Here is a 16,958-nt window from a genome sequence, read left to right as displayed (position 1 = left end):
CTAATATTTGTGCTATAGAATTTTAAAAAAAAAATGTAATTATCTGTTGGATAAGATTGTCGAACATAATAAACTACTGAATAAGGCACATAAGTCGGTCTTGTTTGCTCTCTAGCTAATCCAACTTGGAAAAAGAAAATGTAAAAATAGTACAACATTCGAATCAAACCCATAGCATGTGGACAACAAACAGTATGTTTACACTGAGGCAAAACTTCCCATCCATCCACCTATCTATATTTCCCTCCCACACCCAAAAGAAGAGCAATTATCACGAATTTTGGCCCAAAGATCAAGAAAACTGAATGCCTTGTGTCGATCACAATTAGAAGCTGCACCACAATCCCTTTGCGTTACCACTGTTAACACAGTAAACGAGTTTCCATCCTTCTCTCCATCTTATCGCATGCAGTATTGACGCTTGTACACAAGACACCTTCAAATATCCAGCTGGTCAAGGTTAATCATGCTTGCAGATTTCTGTATTAGTTCCTTCCGGACATCCACCTATGACAAAAGTAGAACAATTTAACTTCCACAGGATAGAACAGGAATCAGTGGAGTGGAGAAAATTAACAACCTTTGAGCTAGCAGGTGATACAAAATCGCAAGTCATGTCATTTAATCAAACATATCCTCTTATAATTAGTGCACAAGTCAATAGAAGTCAATTCATTCAGATTTTGTGTTTCAGAGTGAAACCGACAGACACAAAGAGCTGCAAGCATCTCGAAAATTACAGAAGGTCAAAACGCCATCTTAATTTACATTTTTTTAAAATGAGTAAAATGTAAAAAGTTGACCATTTAACTGAGAGCTTCACAAGCCATAAACAGCTAAACATCTTCACTTTATCATAAAAAACTAAAACATACCCATATGTGAGATCTACTTACCCGGGAACCCATAAGGGAGGAAAATACAACATTTGCCTCAGCAGCATCTTCAACCACTAACTGCTTTAGCAGCCTTTGCTCTGGATCCATTGTTGTATTCCATAATTGCACAGGCATCATCTCTCCCAGGCCTGCATTACACCAATGTTCTTAAGTTTTTTTTTGCCCTCCCATGACCTGGCCTCTTGCTGCGAGGCAGATTTAACTATTTTTTAATGTTCCTATACATCATGCTTCATTCATTTTTCCCCGTATGGAAAATCCTCAAAACTTGCAAACTCAAAATAGATAAAATAGGAATGATACATTGCTTTGACATTGCAGAAAACGGGGCTCCCTTACACTACATTCCCTATTTTCACAGGGAGCGGAGCACAACAAAAAAGATACACTTAAATAACATCACAATCAAGATATAATAGGTACCCAACATCACCTGAAAATTCATTTTCCAGACTTCCCATCAAGAAAATGAAGCATGAATTGCATCTCTCTCTCTCTATCTCTCAAAATTATACTCTACAGTTGTATAAGAAAATAGCTAACTCGAAGGGCAATATTATGTCAAACTTGAGCACATACCAAGTTGGAAGGTAATAACTAATGGTGGATCCTAAACACTACCGATCAGAGGCAAAGACTTCCCTCTGATGCAATCACCATACAAAATATGGACTTTAATTACCTTTGAACCTCTGAATGTTGTATGATGCATTTGGAGGGAAAGACTTCTGAAGCTTTCTCAGCTCAGAATCATCATAGCAGTAGTATGCTTGCTTCCCCCTTTCAACCTGCTCATTTCAGAAAAAAGACAACGGAAACTTAACTTGATTATTCAAAATAGATGCGCGGTTCCAGCATAGGAAGGCAAACCTTGTAAAGGGGTGGAACACCAACATATATGCAACCTTCATCAAATAAGGCTCTCTGCATGTAAGAACTACTCATCAAGTTCATATTTAGATTGAATTATAGAGCATTTGGAGGTGATGTTTCTTCTTTTCTTTTCCTTTATTATAACAAAAAAAAAAATGCAGAAAATTATCACATTTCATACCTGATATCTGAAGAAAAATGTCAACAGCAATGTTCGGATGTGTGCACCATCTACATCAGCATCTGTTAAGATGATAATCTTATGATATCGAAGAGCCTCCTTTTTGAAGTCCTCCCCCTGAAACGAAAAAAAAAAATTATGTACAGGATGCCTGGCTAATCAGTTCATCAATTTTTGTGACATCATGTTCAGTTCATCCTCAAAGAGAGAAGTTTTTTCATTTTATTTACCAGATCTGGGTGTGTGTATGAGGATAAAGTAACAAAGTGAGGAGAATATTGAGGCCTGACAAGATTCTCTTCGGAGTTAGATGAGATTTGGAGAATTAAAGACGCTAAAATCTCATTCTCTTTATATTTCTCTCCATTTTCTATATTTTATTCTTGTGATGTTTTTTATTGTGAAATGTGAAGTATTCAGGCAAAGAAAGACATAAAAAAATAATAATAAAAATGAATTGTAACCTTTACTCCAAGTCCAAGACCAAGAATGAGATTTTGAATCTCTTCGTTTTTGTACATTGCCGCCTCATCCTTTCTTTCAATGTTCAGAATCTTACCCCTCAAAGGAAGAATAGCCTGCACCAATAATTATTTGTGATATTATTGGAAGAAAATATGCTTAAAAAAAATAGAAAATAGATCAAAGTGCAGTCCAATACTCCATCCTCTACAGGGCGTGAGGGCTAGGGGTGATGGTAATGACAGAACTATGTGAAAAGAAGTGAAAGGTTTCGTGGTCTAGTAGGTGGTGGAGGCAACAGTTGTAGAGCAGCTGTAATGGTAGGAATAAGCTCTGTGATAAATGGTTTCTTTCAAGAAGACTAATGTTTGCTTCCACTAATAGCATTGTCTTTCCGCGCCTTCAATCTTTAGGAACTTTTCTTTTCTCATCATTTTTACTTTTGTAATGGTGTTCTACGAAGAAAAAACAGAATGCCAAAATTAAACAAATCTTAATTGTGAAATTCTTCTTAATTTCTTTCCGAGGAAAAGAATATGAACTTTCTAAGTGATTGTCATCAACAAGCTTGAAGCCTTGAACAATAGCTCCTAGATTGAATGATATGAAGATTGCCAAACTAGCAACTAGGAGTAGCTAAACTTGACCTGAAAGCGCCTATCACGACCTTGCTTTGCACTTCCGCCGGCTGAATCTCCTTCAACTATAAAGATCTCTGCAGAGGCACAATAACTAAGATTGAATTTTTTTAAAAGGACTACGATTGAATTTTAAATGCTAAAACTATACAAAACGTTTTCCTAGCAAGTTCAATCTCTTGGAAGAAACTAAAAGCAGGAAAAAAGAAAGACTAATGCAAGTACCAAAGCAGATTTTCCGACAAAAACAAGCAGCTTTCTAGACAGAAAAATCAAGAAAAGATAACCTGTTCAAACAATTCTACAGAAGCAAAGATGTGATTCACATGCAAGTCAACAAACAAGTTAAATCATTAAAAAGAAACTGAGAGCAAAGGAAAAGAAAACCTGAAGAACTGGAGAAGAGAGAAATGATTAAACATTATTGAGTTCAATATCAGAATATTCAGAATAACTATTGACATTATGTTGCTGACATTAAAAAGATATAGCTCTTTGAACAGATGTCTAGTCACTCAACCTAGTTATTGCCATTTTTTTTTATAAGAAACATGATCGCGCTGACATTGATTACTAAATTTTTGATATGATAAGACCGGTTAAAATAGAGTAAGAAACACTAGTTGAAATGGAAAATTACAATTAAAAAGCCTTTAACAACAATCTCATAATCATTAATATCAAATTGATTCCAAGGAAAAAAACATACCCGATTCTTCAGGATTTGTGGATGAGCAATCGGCTAGCTTTCCAGGAAGAGATGACGATCGTAATACACTCTTTTGTCTCACCAATTCCCTTGCCCTCTTTGCCGCCAGAGCTGCCTACAAAAGAAAACAATAGACACAAGTCTGAGTTTCAAGATATGTCAATTGTGAACTTATAGAGTAACAGAACATTTTGGTTAGTAAAATTGCAACCATATCAAAGTAGTGTTTTGACTTGCAAAAACAGTACCTTTAGAGCATTTAGAGACTTGGAAAGTATCGAATCAAGTATATCTGGATGTAACTCTAAGTATTCAGTAAGATACTCTTGAATAGATTGATCAACCACTTTTCGCACCTCTGGATTTCCCAACCTTGTCTTTTGGAAACACACAGAACAACCAGTGTAGTAAGATAACAGTAACCATGGGAAAATAAAGGAAGAGAAATGATATTTGCAGTCGTGAAATGTGCAAGCGCCGTGCAATCACTTCGAAAAAAGTGAGTAAATATGGGACTCAAATAATAAAAAACTAATATTTTAATAGTGAGACCTACTCTTTTTCAAAAGGATTGCACGGTGCTTGCAGACTCCACGACTATATGCAGCATTGCTCATAAAGGAATGATACAAACATCAATGCGTCCAAAACAACAATATGAGCCATCAGTACTCAATTTAGATAATTATAAGATAGCTACCTTTGTTTGTCCTTCAAACTCTGGATTTGGAACCTTGACTGAGACCACACACGTTAAACCCTCCCTTACATGTTCACCACTTAAAGCAATATCCTTATCCTGGAAGGAAACAGACAATGTTTCAGTACTGAAACTTTTAGCTAGTTTCAACATAGCATCTACTCGTGTTTATATGAATGGCTCACTTGAGCAATGACATTAAAATCTTATATTTGCAATATACTGAAACTTGTCTAAGGGACAAGCATTTCCTAGATGATACTAGCAGAATAGCTTTTTCAATGGGTCACTTCAACTTATTGAATAAATTGAATAAACCAGCACAGGATTGAGCCTATGACCCCACCCTCCATCTCTTACTTTTTTTTAAGTAAAATAAAGTTTTTTTGAATCAAGTAAATAGGCGTAGCCCAAGTACACAGGAAGTATACAAATGAGAACACCTAGTTACAGTTAGGAGCTAAAAAATGGCCCTCCATCTCAAAATTTTGAGAGGAGACGCACTTTTGTCTGAGAGCCGGCACGATACAAGCAGAACAGTTTTTTCTATAGTGACAACTGACCATTGTTAGTTTGTACAAGCCATTGTGTATTTTCACATATTGTGGAAGAAGGGAATTTAGGAATTTTTATTAGATGAAGGGCAGGAGAAATACTTGTAGGAAAAAAAAAAAAAAAAAAAAAGAGGAGAAAATCTTTAGAAGTTCATACATAACATGAGAAGTCCTTCACATATACAGTTAGAAACGCAATCCATCTGATTTACCCCAGTATTTTTTTTTAAGGCAGAGCTAATGTCAAACTATCTGACCCGACAAGTGCAACAGAAATTCTAGTCTCTCAACTCCTCAATGATTGATGGGGTCTGATAGGTAAGTTCCATACAAGTTTCAAAACCCCACCCCTGGAGCGGGGGCAATAGAAAGATTGGGACTTTCCAAAAGAATAATAGAAAAGGAATGAAACAATTAGAGCTTGTTGGTATGGCCGGAGACAACTCCTTGACAGTAATATAGAAAATATGCACCTTGATAATCTTTGACTTCTTCCCAAGGTTATTTAGGGTTCGTGTCAAAGAAGCCTTTGTACCCTCTATATGGGTGCCTCCATCAACTGTACGAATACTGTTAGCATATCCCAGCATCGTATCTGAATACGCATCGGAACACCTTGTAGAATAAATTAGCCCAATCATATCACGGGATCAATATGGGCAATGATTATAAACAATTTACATAATATTATCCCAATAACACTTGTACTCCTATATGGATTGCTTTGACATATAAATAAGCACTCTTAAATTCGACACTTCCATGCTAATTCCATTTAACAGAAAGACTAGAGGTTAACCCCCGGCCCCGAAATAAAAAGGAAAAGATTGAAAGAGGTAGCCTTTTATCTCTTTTTGTTCCTTACTGAAAGAATGAACACCACTACATACAAATGCATGTGGATAAGGACATAAATGATTTACCATTGGAGAGCTACATCAATTGTGATGCCATCACTTTCTTTTCTGAAACCCACGACATCATGAAGCGGTTTCTAAAGCAAATAATCGTCAGTCAACCATCTTCACAAAAAAGTGCGCATCAACAAACCACAGATATCACAATTTCATAACAACCAATTGAATAAATAAAAACAGAGTAATAATACTGTTACCAGATTATCCTAATTACCACAGACCTTATGAGCTGCAATCTAGTGGTAACCAAAAGCTACCTCGTTAAAGAGGGCCACACTCAAACGTTTAGACACACTGGTAGCTAAAAAATTACATTCTTGACATAAATATTCTCAGTGTAATTATATGTATGTTAAATCATAATTAACTGACGCCATGGATACAAATTGGAACTTTGTAATGTCAGCGGGGATCTGGTGAAATTCTGGTATTCCAACACATCTGCTCCACTCATTTGGGATTCCATGAAACACAAGTATCCATACAAATATACATATAGCCTATACGAATGATAAGGACAGTTTTATATAAGGGGTTCAAAAAACTGAATGTGTGTGTGTTTATTATAGGAGGTTCAATTTGTATCTCAACAGATGGAGTCCTACACCAAAACAATGGCTAAGTGCTCACTGCAAGAGAAATGGTGGTAGTAAGAGGTAAAGCATACCTTATCAGTATTTAGCCATCTCACATATTCAACCAACCCCCCAGCATAGTAGTACTCATTATACTGGTTCTTCTCGGAATCATTATCCTCTTTTTTAAGAGTGATGGTAAGCTGCAAAGGTCAAGCCGCAGGAGATAGTAAGCTGAGAAGAATGAAGAAACAGAGAAACTCCATATTGCCACCAATATACCACATGGCCCACATAAAGATCCATGAATAAATCTAAAACACTTCAGATGAAAAATAAATAATTTTATGTAGGAAACATCGATTCACCAAATTAAAAGCTATGATTTACCATAGGGTTGAGAAAAGCTAGCTCCCTAATTCTTCCAGCTATTGTGTTGTAGTCAAACTGAATAGCAGTAGTGAATACTGTCATGAGTAGTCCAGAGTCAAACAAAGCATATGTAAATCACTGTTCTAATTATAATGAAGTCTAAATTACAATAATGTAACCACTAAATACATATGGGCTCAGAGGGTCAAGGAAAACCTTGTTTGTCTGGCCAAAATCTGATGCGTGTTCCTTGATGATCTTTCAATTCAGGTGGAAGCACTTGAGCTGTTAGAGTTGTCACAGGCTTCCCGCGAGAATATTTTTGCTGGTAGTCCCTTCCATCACGCCAAATGGTAACTTCTAGTGCCTGTAAAGTAAAATATCATAATTGAGTGTCCTGCATACTGATAGCCACAGCTGAAAACCCCAAACATAGTCAATGGACGACATAAAATGCGATGAGAACTCAATTAAAGGAGAAATCCTGAAAGCTTCGCCATCACCTTGAGAATATGTCAAGGTGAGAAAATATGATTGCTCACCTGCATCCCTTTCAGTTTGAACATTGTTTTATATGTTTATATTCCTTTTATGTTTACAAAGTATAATCTGAAAACACTTGAAAGCTGAATTCATCATTATGTGAAAATAACAAAAAGCTTTGATTCATATTTTTAAGTTGTAAACCGCCTTAACTGGATGTAGTGAATTAACAATTATTTTTTTCAAAGATCAGAAGTGTTTTTCCCCTTTGGATGGTCAAAAGAAAAGGAAGACATTTGAAAACTTGATCCCAGTCATATATATATATATATATATATATATATTTGAAAACTTGACCCATTGCTTTAAGGTAATTAACTGTCCTCAAGACAACTTAAATGATGACTCAAATATATATACTTTAAGAGAAAATAGCAACTAAAAGAAGTTAGAAGAGAAGACAATGCAGACCTCAGACAAGGCATTAACGACAGATAAACCCACACCGTGCAAACCACCTGACACAGAATATCCACTACTGGAACCACCAAATTTGCCACCTGCATGAAGTACCTGCAGATTTTGATATGTATGCAGATTTTGCATCACAGTCAGAACTATTAAAAGAAAAAAGATCATAGTAAAAATGGCTCAAGAAACACAATGAAGCAAATTTTATTAGAACTATTATTAGAGTTTGAAATTGAGATATAATAAACGTTCATGAAACCTAAAACTATGATACTTCTAACACTCCAAATACACTCTCTTACATTCGTCAAATGTATTCAGCTCCTTGAAAGTCCAACAAAATAGGTTGATTATTCAGAATTGTATCAAAAAATAGAAGAACATCCAAAGCTATCAAACACATGTAGTTGGCTGGATAATTTTCTAATATACTATTGGAAGTTATGATGGGGTAAAAGGATTAGTTTGGCTGGCGATGCTAGAGCTGGGGTTTTGGAGGAGTGTTATGATGGGGTAAAAGGATTAGTTTCTTCTGTGGAAGTGGTACCCTGTACTCTTCTAAACAATTCTGATTTACAGGTGGCGTTGGGGGGAGGGGAAGACTCTGTTTCGTGTGAGTCAGGGGAGATTTTAGGATCTGATGAGGATGGTGATCCTGTCCCTTTGAGTTATTTGAATCCAGGCCTTGAATGGCCTTGTAACTCTTCTGATTGGGTTCTGAGGAAGGTTGAGAGATCAGAGATGTTGTGGGGATTTCTTGTAATGGTTATGATGAACAGTTCAGAGCTCTTTTAATTGCTATTGAAGCGGGTCAACCTGATTTGGCTAAATCTGCTGCAAAAAAGGAGAGGGAACTTAAAAGGTTGGAGTGTTCTATCACCTATAAGTCTAAGGATGGGAGTGTTTGGAGGGAAAAAGGTAAGGAAAGGGCTGTCACTGGTTTGTCATGAAACCCAAAATCATTTCTTGGAATGTTTGGGGTTTAAATGATTATAGGAAGCGTTTAAGGGTGAAATATTGGCTGCGTCAATGGAAGGCTGATGTTCTTTGCCTTCAAGAAACCAAGCTGAAATTTGTGAATATAGCCATAGTTCAGAGTTTGTGGAACTGTAGTAGTGTGGGTTGGGTAGAGCTGGTCTCTAATGGGGCCTCGGGTGGTATCATTATATTGTGGAATAGGAGGGCGGTGGAGCGGGTGGATCATTTTGTGGAGGAATTCTTGGTGGCTTGTCATTTTAAGAATATTGAGGATGGGTTTGAGTGGGCGTTTGCTGGGGTTTATGGCCCTAACGTGGATAGTAGGAGGATTCATTTATGGGAAGAAATGTCGGGTGTGTGCAGTTGGTGGAATTTGCCTTTGTGTTTTGTATGGGACTTTAATCTTACTCGGTTTCCTAATGAGAGGTCAGGGGATTCATATTTTTCAAGTGCTATGGCTAATTTTTCAGATTTAATTTTTTATTTAAATTTGATAGATTTGCCTTGGTGGGAGGAGATTATTCTTGGTCTAATGGCAGATCTTCTAGGTTGGATAGGTTTCTGGTCTCGTCTTCTTGGGAAGCTCACTTTTCGGGTTTAATGCAGAAAATTTTGCCAAGACTGTGTTCCGATCACTTTCCCATTATGTTGGATTGTGGTGGTATTGCGAGAAGAAGTTATTTTAAATTTGAGAACATGTGGCTTAAGGTTGAAGGTTTTGGGGAAAAGGTTAGAGGCTGGTGGAATTCCTATAATGTTACTGGCACTCCTAGCTTTGTTCTAGCTACAAAGTTGAAATATCTTAAGAAAGACTTGGTGAGATGGAATAAAGAGGAGTTTGGGTTGTTGGATACCAAGAGGAAGCGGCTTATAGAGGAGAAGCAATTTTTGGAAGAAAAGGAGGTGAAAGGGTTGTTATCGGAAGAGGAAAGAACCAGAAAATTAGGGGTGGTTTCTGAACTGGAAAATTTAGGAGAGGTTTGGATCAAAACCCGCCTCAACTCGTCTCAACTCATTATTACAACTTTCTCAAATTTCCACACAAAATATAATAAACAATTCAACTTTTTCAAATCCCAAAACAACTTTCCCAAATTCCTACACCAAATATAATAAATAATTCAACTTTTATTCTACTATTCACAAACCATCTCAATCTATCTCAACTCATCTCTGAATCCAAACCTCTCCTTAGCCTTGATGGAAGAGATTTCACGGAGGCAAAAATCGAGGGTGTTGTGGCTGAAGGAGGGGGATAGTTGTTCTAAATTTTTTCATCAAATGGCAAATTCTCATAGAAGATATAATGCGATTGAGGTCCTTCGTGATGGGGATAGGTTGATTACGGATCAAGAAGATGTTAAGGCCCACATTGTGAATTTTTATGAGCAGCTGTTTTCAGAAAATTTCTCTTGGAGACCAAAACTGGACAGTCTTGCTTTTAATTCTATAGAGCAGTTGGATGTTGTGTGGTTGGAAAGAGAGTTTGAAGAAGATGAAATTCTAGATGTGGTAAAGGGTATGGATAAGGATAAGGCTCCGGGTCCAGATGGGTTCACTTTGGCTTTTTTTCAAGATTGGTGGAACGTTGTTAGAGATGATATCATGAAGGTGTTTGCTGAGTTTCATTCGTATAGGAGGTTTGAGAAGAGCTTGAATGCTACTTTCATTGCTCTTATTCCAAAGAAGGCAGGGGCTGTGGAGATAAGAGATTTTAGGCCTATTAGTCTGGTGAATGGTATTTATAAAATTATTTCTAAGGTGCTGGCAAATCGTTTGAGTAGGGTGATGGAGAGGATTATTTCACCATCTCAAAATGCTTTTGTGAGAGGAAGGCAGATCTTAGATTCTATATTAATTGCTAATGAATGTTTGGAGAGTAGGTTGAAGGTGGGGAAAGCTGGGATTCTTATTAAATTGGATATGGAAAAGGCTTACGATCATGTAAGCTGGGATTTTCTTATTTATTTACTGAGGAGATTTGGTTTTGGTGCTAAATGGAGCTCGTGGATTAAGCATTGTGTTTCGACTTCAAAATTTTCTATATTGGTGAATGGTGAACCGGCTGGTTTCTTTTGTAGTTCTCGCGGTTTGGGGCAAGGCGATCCCATCTCCCCCTTTCTTTTTGTTATGGTTATGGAAGCTTTGAGTAGAATGATTGAGAGGGCTGTGGAGGGTAATCTGCTGTCCAGTTTTGTGGTGGGTAATGAGACTAGGAATTGTTTAAGGATCTCTCATTTGTTATTTGCTGACGATTCTTTGATTTTTAGTGAACCTGATTCGGATAATTTTCGTGTTTTAAGTGCACTTTTGCTATGTTTCGAAGCTGCTTCGAGGTTAAGAGTTAATTTGTCGAAGTCTGAAATTGTTCCTGTGGGTGATGTTCAGAATTTATCAGACCTGGATAATTTACTGGGGTGCAGAATCTCTTCTTTGCCTTTGAGGTATCTTGGGCTTCCTTTGGGAGCCTCTTTTAAAGCTGTCAATATATGGGATGGGGTGATTGAAAAAATTGAAAGGAGGTTAGCAAGTTGGAAGAGGATCTATCTGTCTAAGGGGGGAAAACTAACTCTTATAAAGAGTACTTTGTCCAACCTTCCCACCTATTTCCTTTATCTTTTTCCTCTTCCGGCAAGCGTTGAAAAGAGGATTGAGAGTTTATTTCGAAATTTCTTATGGGGAGGCTATGGTGAGGAAAAGAAGTTTCACTTGGTTAGTTGGAAGAAGGTTTGTCAACCACTGGATCGTGGTGGTTTGGGGATAAAAGATTTAAGGGTTTTTAATAGAGCTTTATTTGGAAAATGGCTTTGGAGATATCATTTGGAGAGTAAAGCCCTATGGAAAAATGTGATAGAAGTGAAATATGGAAGTTTGTGGGGAGGGTGGTGTTCTAAAGCTGCCGGTGGTGCTTATGGGGTTAGTTTGTGGAAACTTATTAGAAAAGGTTGGGATTCCTTCTCCAATAATTTCGATTGAAGGTGGGAGATGGTAAGAGGATTCTCTTTTGGCATGATTTGTGGTGTGGGGATACTGCTCTTAAGCTGGTTTTTCCTTCAATTTTCAGAATTGCCAGGGATCAGAATGTATCTATTTATGATTCTTACTGCAGTAATAATAACCAGGTTGAATGGAATATCATTTTTGAAAGGGATGTCAATGATTGGGAGGTGGATGAAGTTAAGGCTCTGCTGGTTAAACTCTACAGTTCAAAGTTGGCGCTTGAAAGAGAGGATAGCATGGTGTGGATCCCTGCTGGAAATGCTAAGTTTCATCTTATTACAGATTTTTGTCAAGTCATAGTAGTTGTGTTTTTCCTTGGAAAAGTATATGGAAAGTGAAAGTTCCCAGTAAGGTTGCTTTTTTCTGTTGGGTGGCTTCTTTGGGTAAAGTATTGACTACTGATAATCTTAGAAGGAGAGGTTTGTTTATAGCTGATTGGTGTGTCATGTGTAAAAGGGCAGGAGAATCTGTAAATCATATTTTTCTTCACTGCGAAGTGTCAAGATTCTTGTGGACTAAGGTTTTGAGTTGGACAGGTTTACATTGGGTAATGCCTAGAGAAGTGGTGGATTTATTGGAAGGGTTTGAAGGGCTGTAAGAAGGCGGTGAGAGTTTGGAAGATGATGCCTCTTGTCTTATGTGGTGCATTTGGATTGAAAGAAATGGGAGATGCTTCAAAGATAAAGAACGCTCATTGGGAGATCTTAGGGATTTTTTCTCGAGTACTTTGAGTTCTTGGGTTAAAGTGTTTGTAATGGAGGATAATTTTCTGCACTTGTTTTAGTTTTCTGGCGTGTAGTTTCTTTTCGTTTGTGGAAGTTGTAGGTGTTTCTTTTGTATACGTCCTGTGTACTTGAGCTTATGCCTATTTCTTGAATAAATTATTACGTATCAAAAAAAAAACTATTGGGAGTTCAGCAAGAGAAAAATGGAAGTGAAAGTTTATTTGTTTGGTATATTCAAGATAATGCAAATAAATTAGAATAATGAAGTACAATGGAAATATAACACTCTGTGTAAAATGAAAAATTACGATTGACTCTTTCCCAGCAATGTTCAGGATAGCGCATGAGAAGGAAGCTTCGGTGGCTGAGTTATTGGGAATTTCTAAAGGTTCTTTGCAGTGGAATCTCGGTTTTATCAGAGCAACCCACGAATGGGAAATTGGTGTATTCTCCGCTTTCTTTGATTTGTTATATTCTATAGAGCTAGGGATGGAGGAAGCGGTAAGATTGTTTGGATCCCTTCCTGAAAAATTCTCTGCCCGCTCATTCTATGAGGTCATTACTAGTCAGCAACACAATCTGTTTCCTCTTAAGGTCACTTTCTTCGTTTGGACAGCTTCTTTGGAGAAGATTCTGACCAAGGACAACCTGAGGAAAAGATGGATCGTAATAATTGACTTCTGTTGCATGTGTAGGAGAAGTGGAGAGATAGTGGATCATTTGTTTCTTCATTATGAGGTGGCTAGAGATCTATGGGATGATATCTTCAGTAGAGTGGGGCTAGCATGGAGAGACCTGTACGGCATTCCGCAAATTGCAGCAATATGGAAGATGGTTCCCATATGTCTACTGTGGTGTATTCGGAGGGAAAGGAATGATCAAAACTTTGAGGAGAAGGAATGCTCAGTGGATGAACTTAGATGCCTCTTCTTCAACACACTAATGTCATGGGCTTTGCTATAGATTTCAATGGATTTAGTTTTAAGGAACTTCTTATATGTATTTCTAGTTCTTGACTAGGTGTCTTCTCTTGTATATGTTCTGTGTACTTAGGCTACGCCTATTTCCTATTATATTAGTACAATTTCTTTTACCTATACAAAAAAATTATTTGAACAATCAACTAAAACATGGCTTATGAAGCTAGGCAGTCCTATGGAAAAGGTGATGTATAAAAATTAATATCAAACTTTACATGCAGACAAGCAGTGGACTAGAATGGATCTTTCTTCATTTATTTTAAGTGCATATGTGCATTTGGGTTGCCCTTTTTGTGCTTTTTCATAATGTTTTATTACTTTTCAAAAATTTTAAGTTGTATATAGAACAATATGCTGACTTTCTTTCCTTTTTTCGTAATGAGTAGAACATGATCCTGACTTTCTAGTTTCAGATTGCCAACAACATAAGTTATTTATGGGTAAAATAGAATTAATTTAAAAAAAGATTACAAAAAGTGGAGGAGGACCTCCACAGGCACCCCAGTACGGCTAATAAAGAGCAAAGAAATAAACACACTTGAATCAGGAAATGACTTCTCAAGCTGGTCATATGTTTCTTGGTCTGAAACCAAGAAGAGATCGCCACAAGGACAATTCTTAAGGCAGTCAAAAATAGAACTGCAGGACAATCACCAACATAGGTTCTAGAATCTCATACGATATTGTACGAGGGCAAAATGGATAAATATACAAAAAAGAGTGGCATATCGTATATGCTGGGAAAAGTGACATAATCATAACAATGTCATCACCACATCAAAGCACATACATTCTTTTAGCCGGTAATTAAAATAATTTGAAATTTGAAAGCTCCCCAATTCACATTTAACTCTACGATGTCTATATCAATCTAAGAAAAAAAAACCCTTAGAAATTAGTTGGTATGAAGCAGATTACACACTAAGCTCAAAACGGAAGTCTCGTGTAAAAATTGTCAATATATTCTAAAATACCGTCAACACAGTCTCCAATGCAGATTTCTTTGTAACTGGATGCAAATCTGTAGGAATCTGCAGTGTACACGTGAAACAATAAAACAAGTGATATCAGTAGAAAAACATATTAAAACCTGGCATAAATACCACATAATTCTTAAGAAGATTATTGGAAAGCCATTTTTTCAAACAATGTATAATCATTGGGAAAACGCTTAGAACCATTAGCTTGTCCTAAACCAGGGATAGATTTACATGTAATCAGGGGAGAAATAGACCCACCAAGCCCCAGTTTCAGGTTAACACTACAAATTTTTTCTAATCCAGTTCTAAAAGGTAATGCATTCTTATGTCATGCCAATCATTAATAGAGCAACAAAAATGGCAGGGCATTCACACTTAGTCAAAACATACCCCACGACCATTGTCAGTGATGCTCACAGAACCATCTGCATGCAGAATAACATCTATCTTTGAAGCAAATCCCGCTTGAGCCTCATCAACAGCATTATCTAATATTTCATAAACCTGAACGAGAACACCCAATGAACATGGAAACCTCGATTTCTTCTTTTTTAGTACAGGTGCTACAGAAACGAAAGTGTGAAAAGAGATACCAGATGGTGTAAACCACGAGGTCCTGTGCTTCCAATATACATCCCTGGCCTTTTTCTAACAGGGTCTAAGCCTTGCAGTACCTATATTCATAAGACAACAAGCATGAGCCAAAACCAGGACTTTTTTATGTGAAAGTCAAAGCCTTCCAACAACAAAATTATATCATCAAGCTAATATTCAAAGACCATTTCCAACAACAAGAAGCGCCCAAGTGTACAATATGTAATAAATAAATAAAAAAACTTAAATTTCAGTACCCAATAAAATTACCTGAATTTGATCAGACCCGTAAGCTTTTGAGTTGGCACTTTCTTGTAGAGCGTCAGCTGTACTCGTCGACATGAAAGCTCTCAGAGACACCGCATTTCGCGTAACAAAGCGAATCGAGATCCTTCTCAATGGAAAATTGGTCCTGTCACAACAAGAACAAAAAATATCACAGATGGTGAGTAGAATGAAGCCACTATCTAATAACACCCCAAAAAAAAAAAAAAAAATCCATTTGAGTCCACAGGAAATGCAAGAGAAACAAAATGAAACCAAAGTTTGCAATCCTAATTTTGTATTTGGATTTTTCTTTCATAATACACCCCCCCCTCCTTAAAACCTCTGTTGGCTTGCCGAGTAAACAAAATTACTTTCAACTAAAGCTGAGCCTAATACAGCAACCATTTTCACTCGGTTAAACCAAGCCCCTTCGAGTGCTTCTAAGAACGCTAAAATAAACCACAACAGCAGACGAGGAGAGAGAGAGAGATGGGTAGAGCAGCAATATTTATACCTTGAAGGCTTGAAGAAGGGGGCCGGACAAGAGAAAACGACAGAAGAAGAAGAAGACAACTGAGAAGGATAAGAAGAAGAATGGAGAGAAGAGGAAGAGAGGAAGCGAGACGCCATGAAACGTAGTCGGAGAGAGTAGTAGAGGTGATAAGGAGACGAGGGCCTGAGAAAAGGAAGCGCCATCATAATACTCTATCACAAGTTCCTTCCTTCTATTTTCCACATCTCCGTGCTCCTTTTCTCTCGTCTCTTGAGGATTATAGATTAGAAAAAATTCAAACTCCTTTTTGGAGCGGCACCATCCCATTAACACAAACCAAAACCCTAGGTGTTTAGATGAAAAATTCTATACATAATTCTCGTACTCATGCATACTACTTAAAAGTATGTGAATTTATTCTTTTATAAATATGAAACATAAAAATAAAGAAATAAAATCACATATTTTTTAAGAAATTGTGCTACACAAAAATCTCACACCCCTACACACCATTTTAAAATATGTAATTTTACTTTTTTATCCTCATATTTCATATTTCAATTCAATATAAAATATAAAGGTAAAAAAGTAAATTCATATGTTTTTTAGGTGGTGTGCAAGATGTGAGGCTTATGTTTAGAATTTTTCTTTTTTAAATGTTGTACAGAGTGTAGTAATAAAAAATAAGGAAGGTGATGTTAGATATTCTTTAAATAATAATAAAAAAATATTGAATAGTAGTAAAAAATAATAATAAAATAATAAATAGCAGTAGAGTGTTCTCACTACGCAACCTTAATTACTTCTCTCTAAATCCTTAGTAATTAAAAATAAAATTTTGTTACTCATCATCTTCACATATCACATATTACACTTTTTTTATTATTCTTAAAATAATTAAATTCTTCTATTTATTATCCATATATTACACATTTAGTAAAAAAAAAAAATTATATGTGATGTGCTGTAAAGATGATGAGTATAATTTTTCTTAAAGATATTAGTGTGTTTTATTTACACTACAGGATATCCAAATCCCCCCTCCAAATTATAATTAGTAATGTGAATCTCCCCAAAAGAATTCTCTAATATAACCTCCAAACTATA

The 16,958-nt window shown here is 36.5% G+C and overlaps 1 protein-coding gene across 1 annotated transcript; it reads right to left on the bottom strand.

Annotated features, from left to right (window-relative positions):
• Positions 1-20: 20 nt before the first annotated feature.
• LOC109013350 (DNA gyrase subunit B, chloroplastic/mitochondrial-like) lies at positions 21-16,143 on the bottom strand. The gene is made up of 21 exons (XM_018995401.2): positions 15,873-16,143; positions 15,362-15,503; positions 15,091-15,171; positions 14,888-15,001; positions 14,492-14,548; positions 7,835-7,936; positions 7,097-7,247; positions 6,899-6,975; positions 6,601-6,711; positions 5,940-6,010; positions 5,490-5,631; positions 4,463-4,561; positions 4,011-4,139; positions 3,763-3,877; positions 3,063-3,130; positions 2,418-2,531; positions 1,954-2,070; positions 1,770-1,823; positions 1,582-1,687; positions 897-1,027; positions 21-507 (listed from the first exon to the last, which is right to left on the bottom strand). Exons 1-21 carry the CDS (start codon positions 16,055-16,057, stop codon positions 439-441), a joined length of 2,235 nt encoding a protein of 744 aa, XP_018850946.1. The 5' UTR covers positions 16,058-16,143; the 3' UTR covers positions 21-438.
• Between the last annotated feature and the right edge of the window lie 815 nt (positions 16,144-16,958).

Source organism: Juglans regia, chromosome 3 (assembly GCF_001411555.2).
Source record: "Juglans regia cultivar Chandler chromosome 3, Walnut 2.0, whole genome shotgun sequence".
Lineage (NCBI taxonomy): Eukaryota > Viridiplantae > Streptophyta > Magnoliopsida > Fagales > Juglandaceae > Juglans > Juglans regia.
Note: the sequence above shows the minus strand (reverse complement) of the source record. Positions and strands in the feature narration are given on the sequence as shown.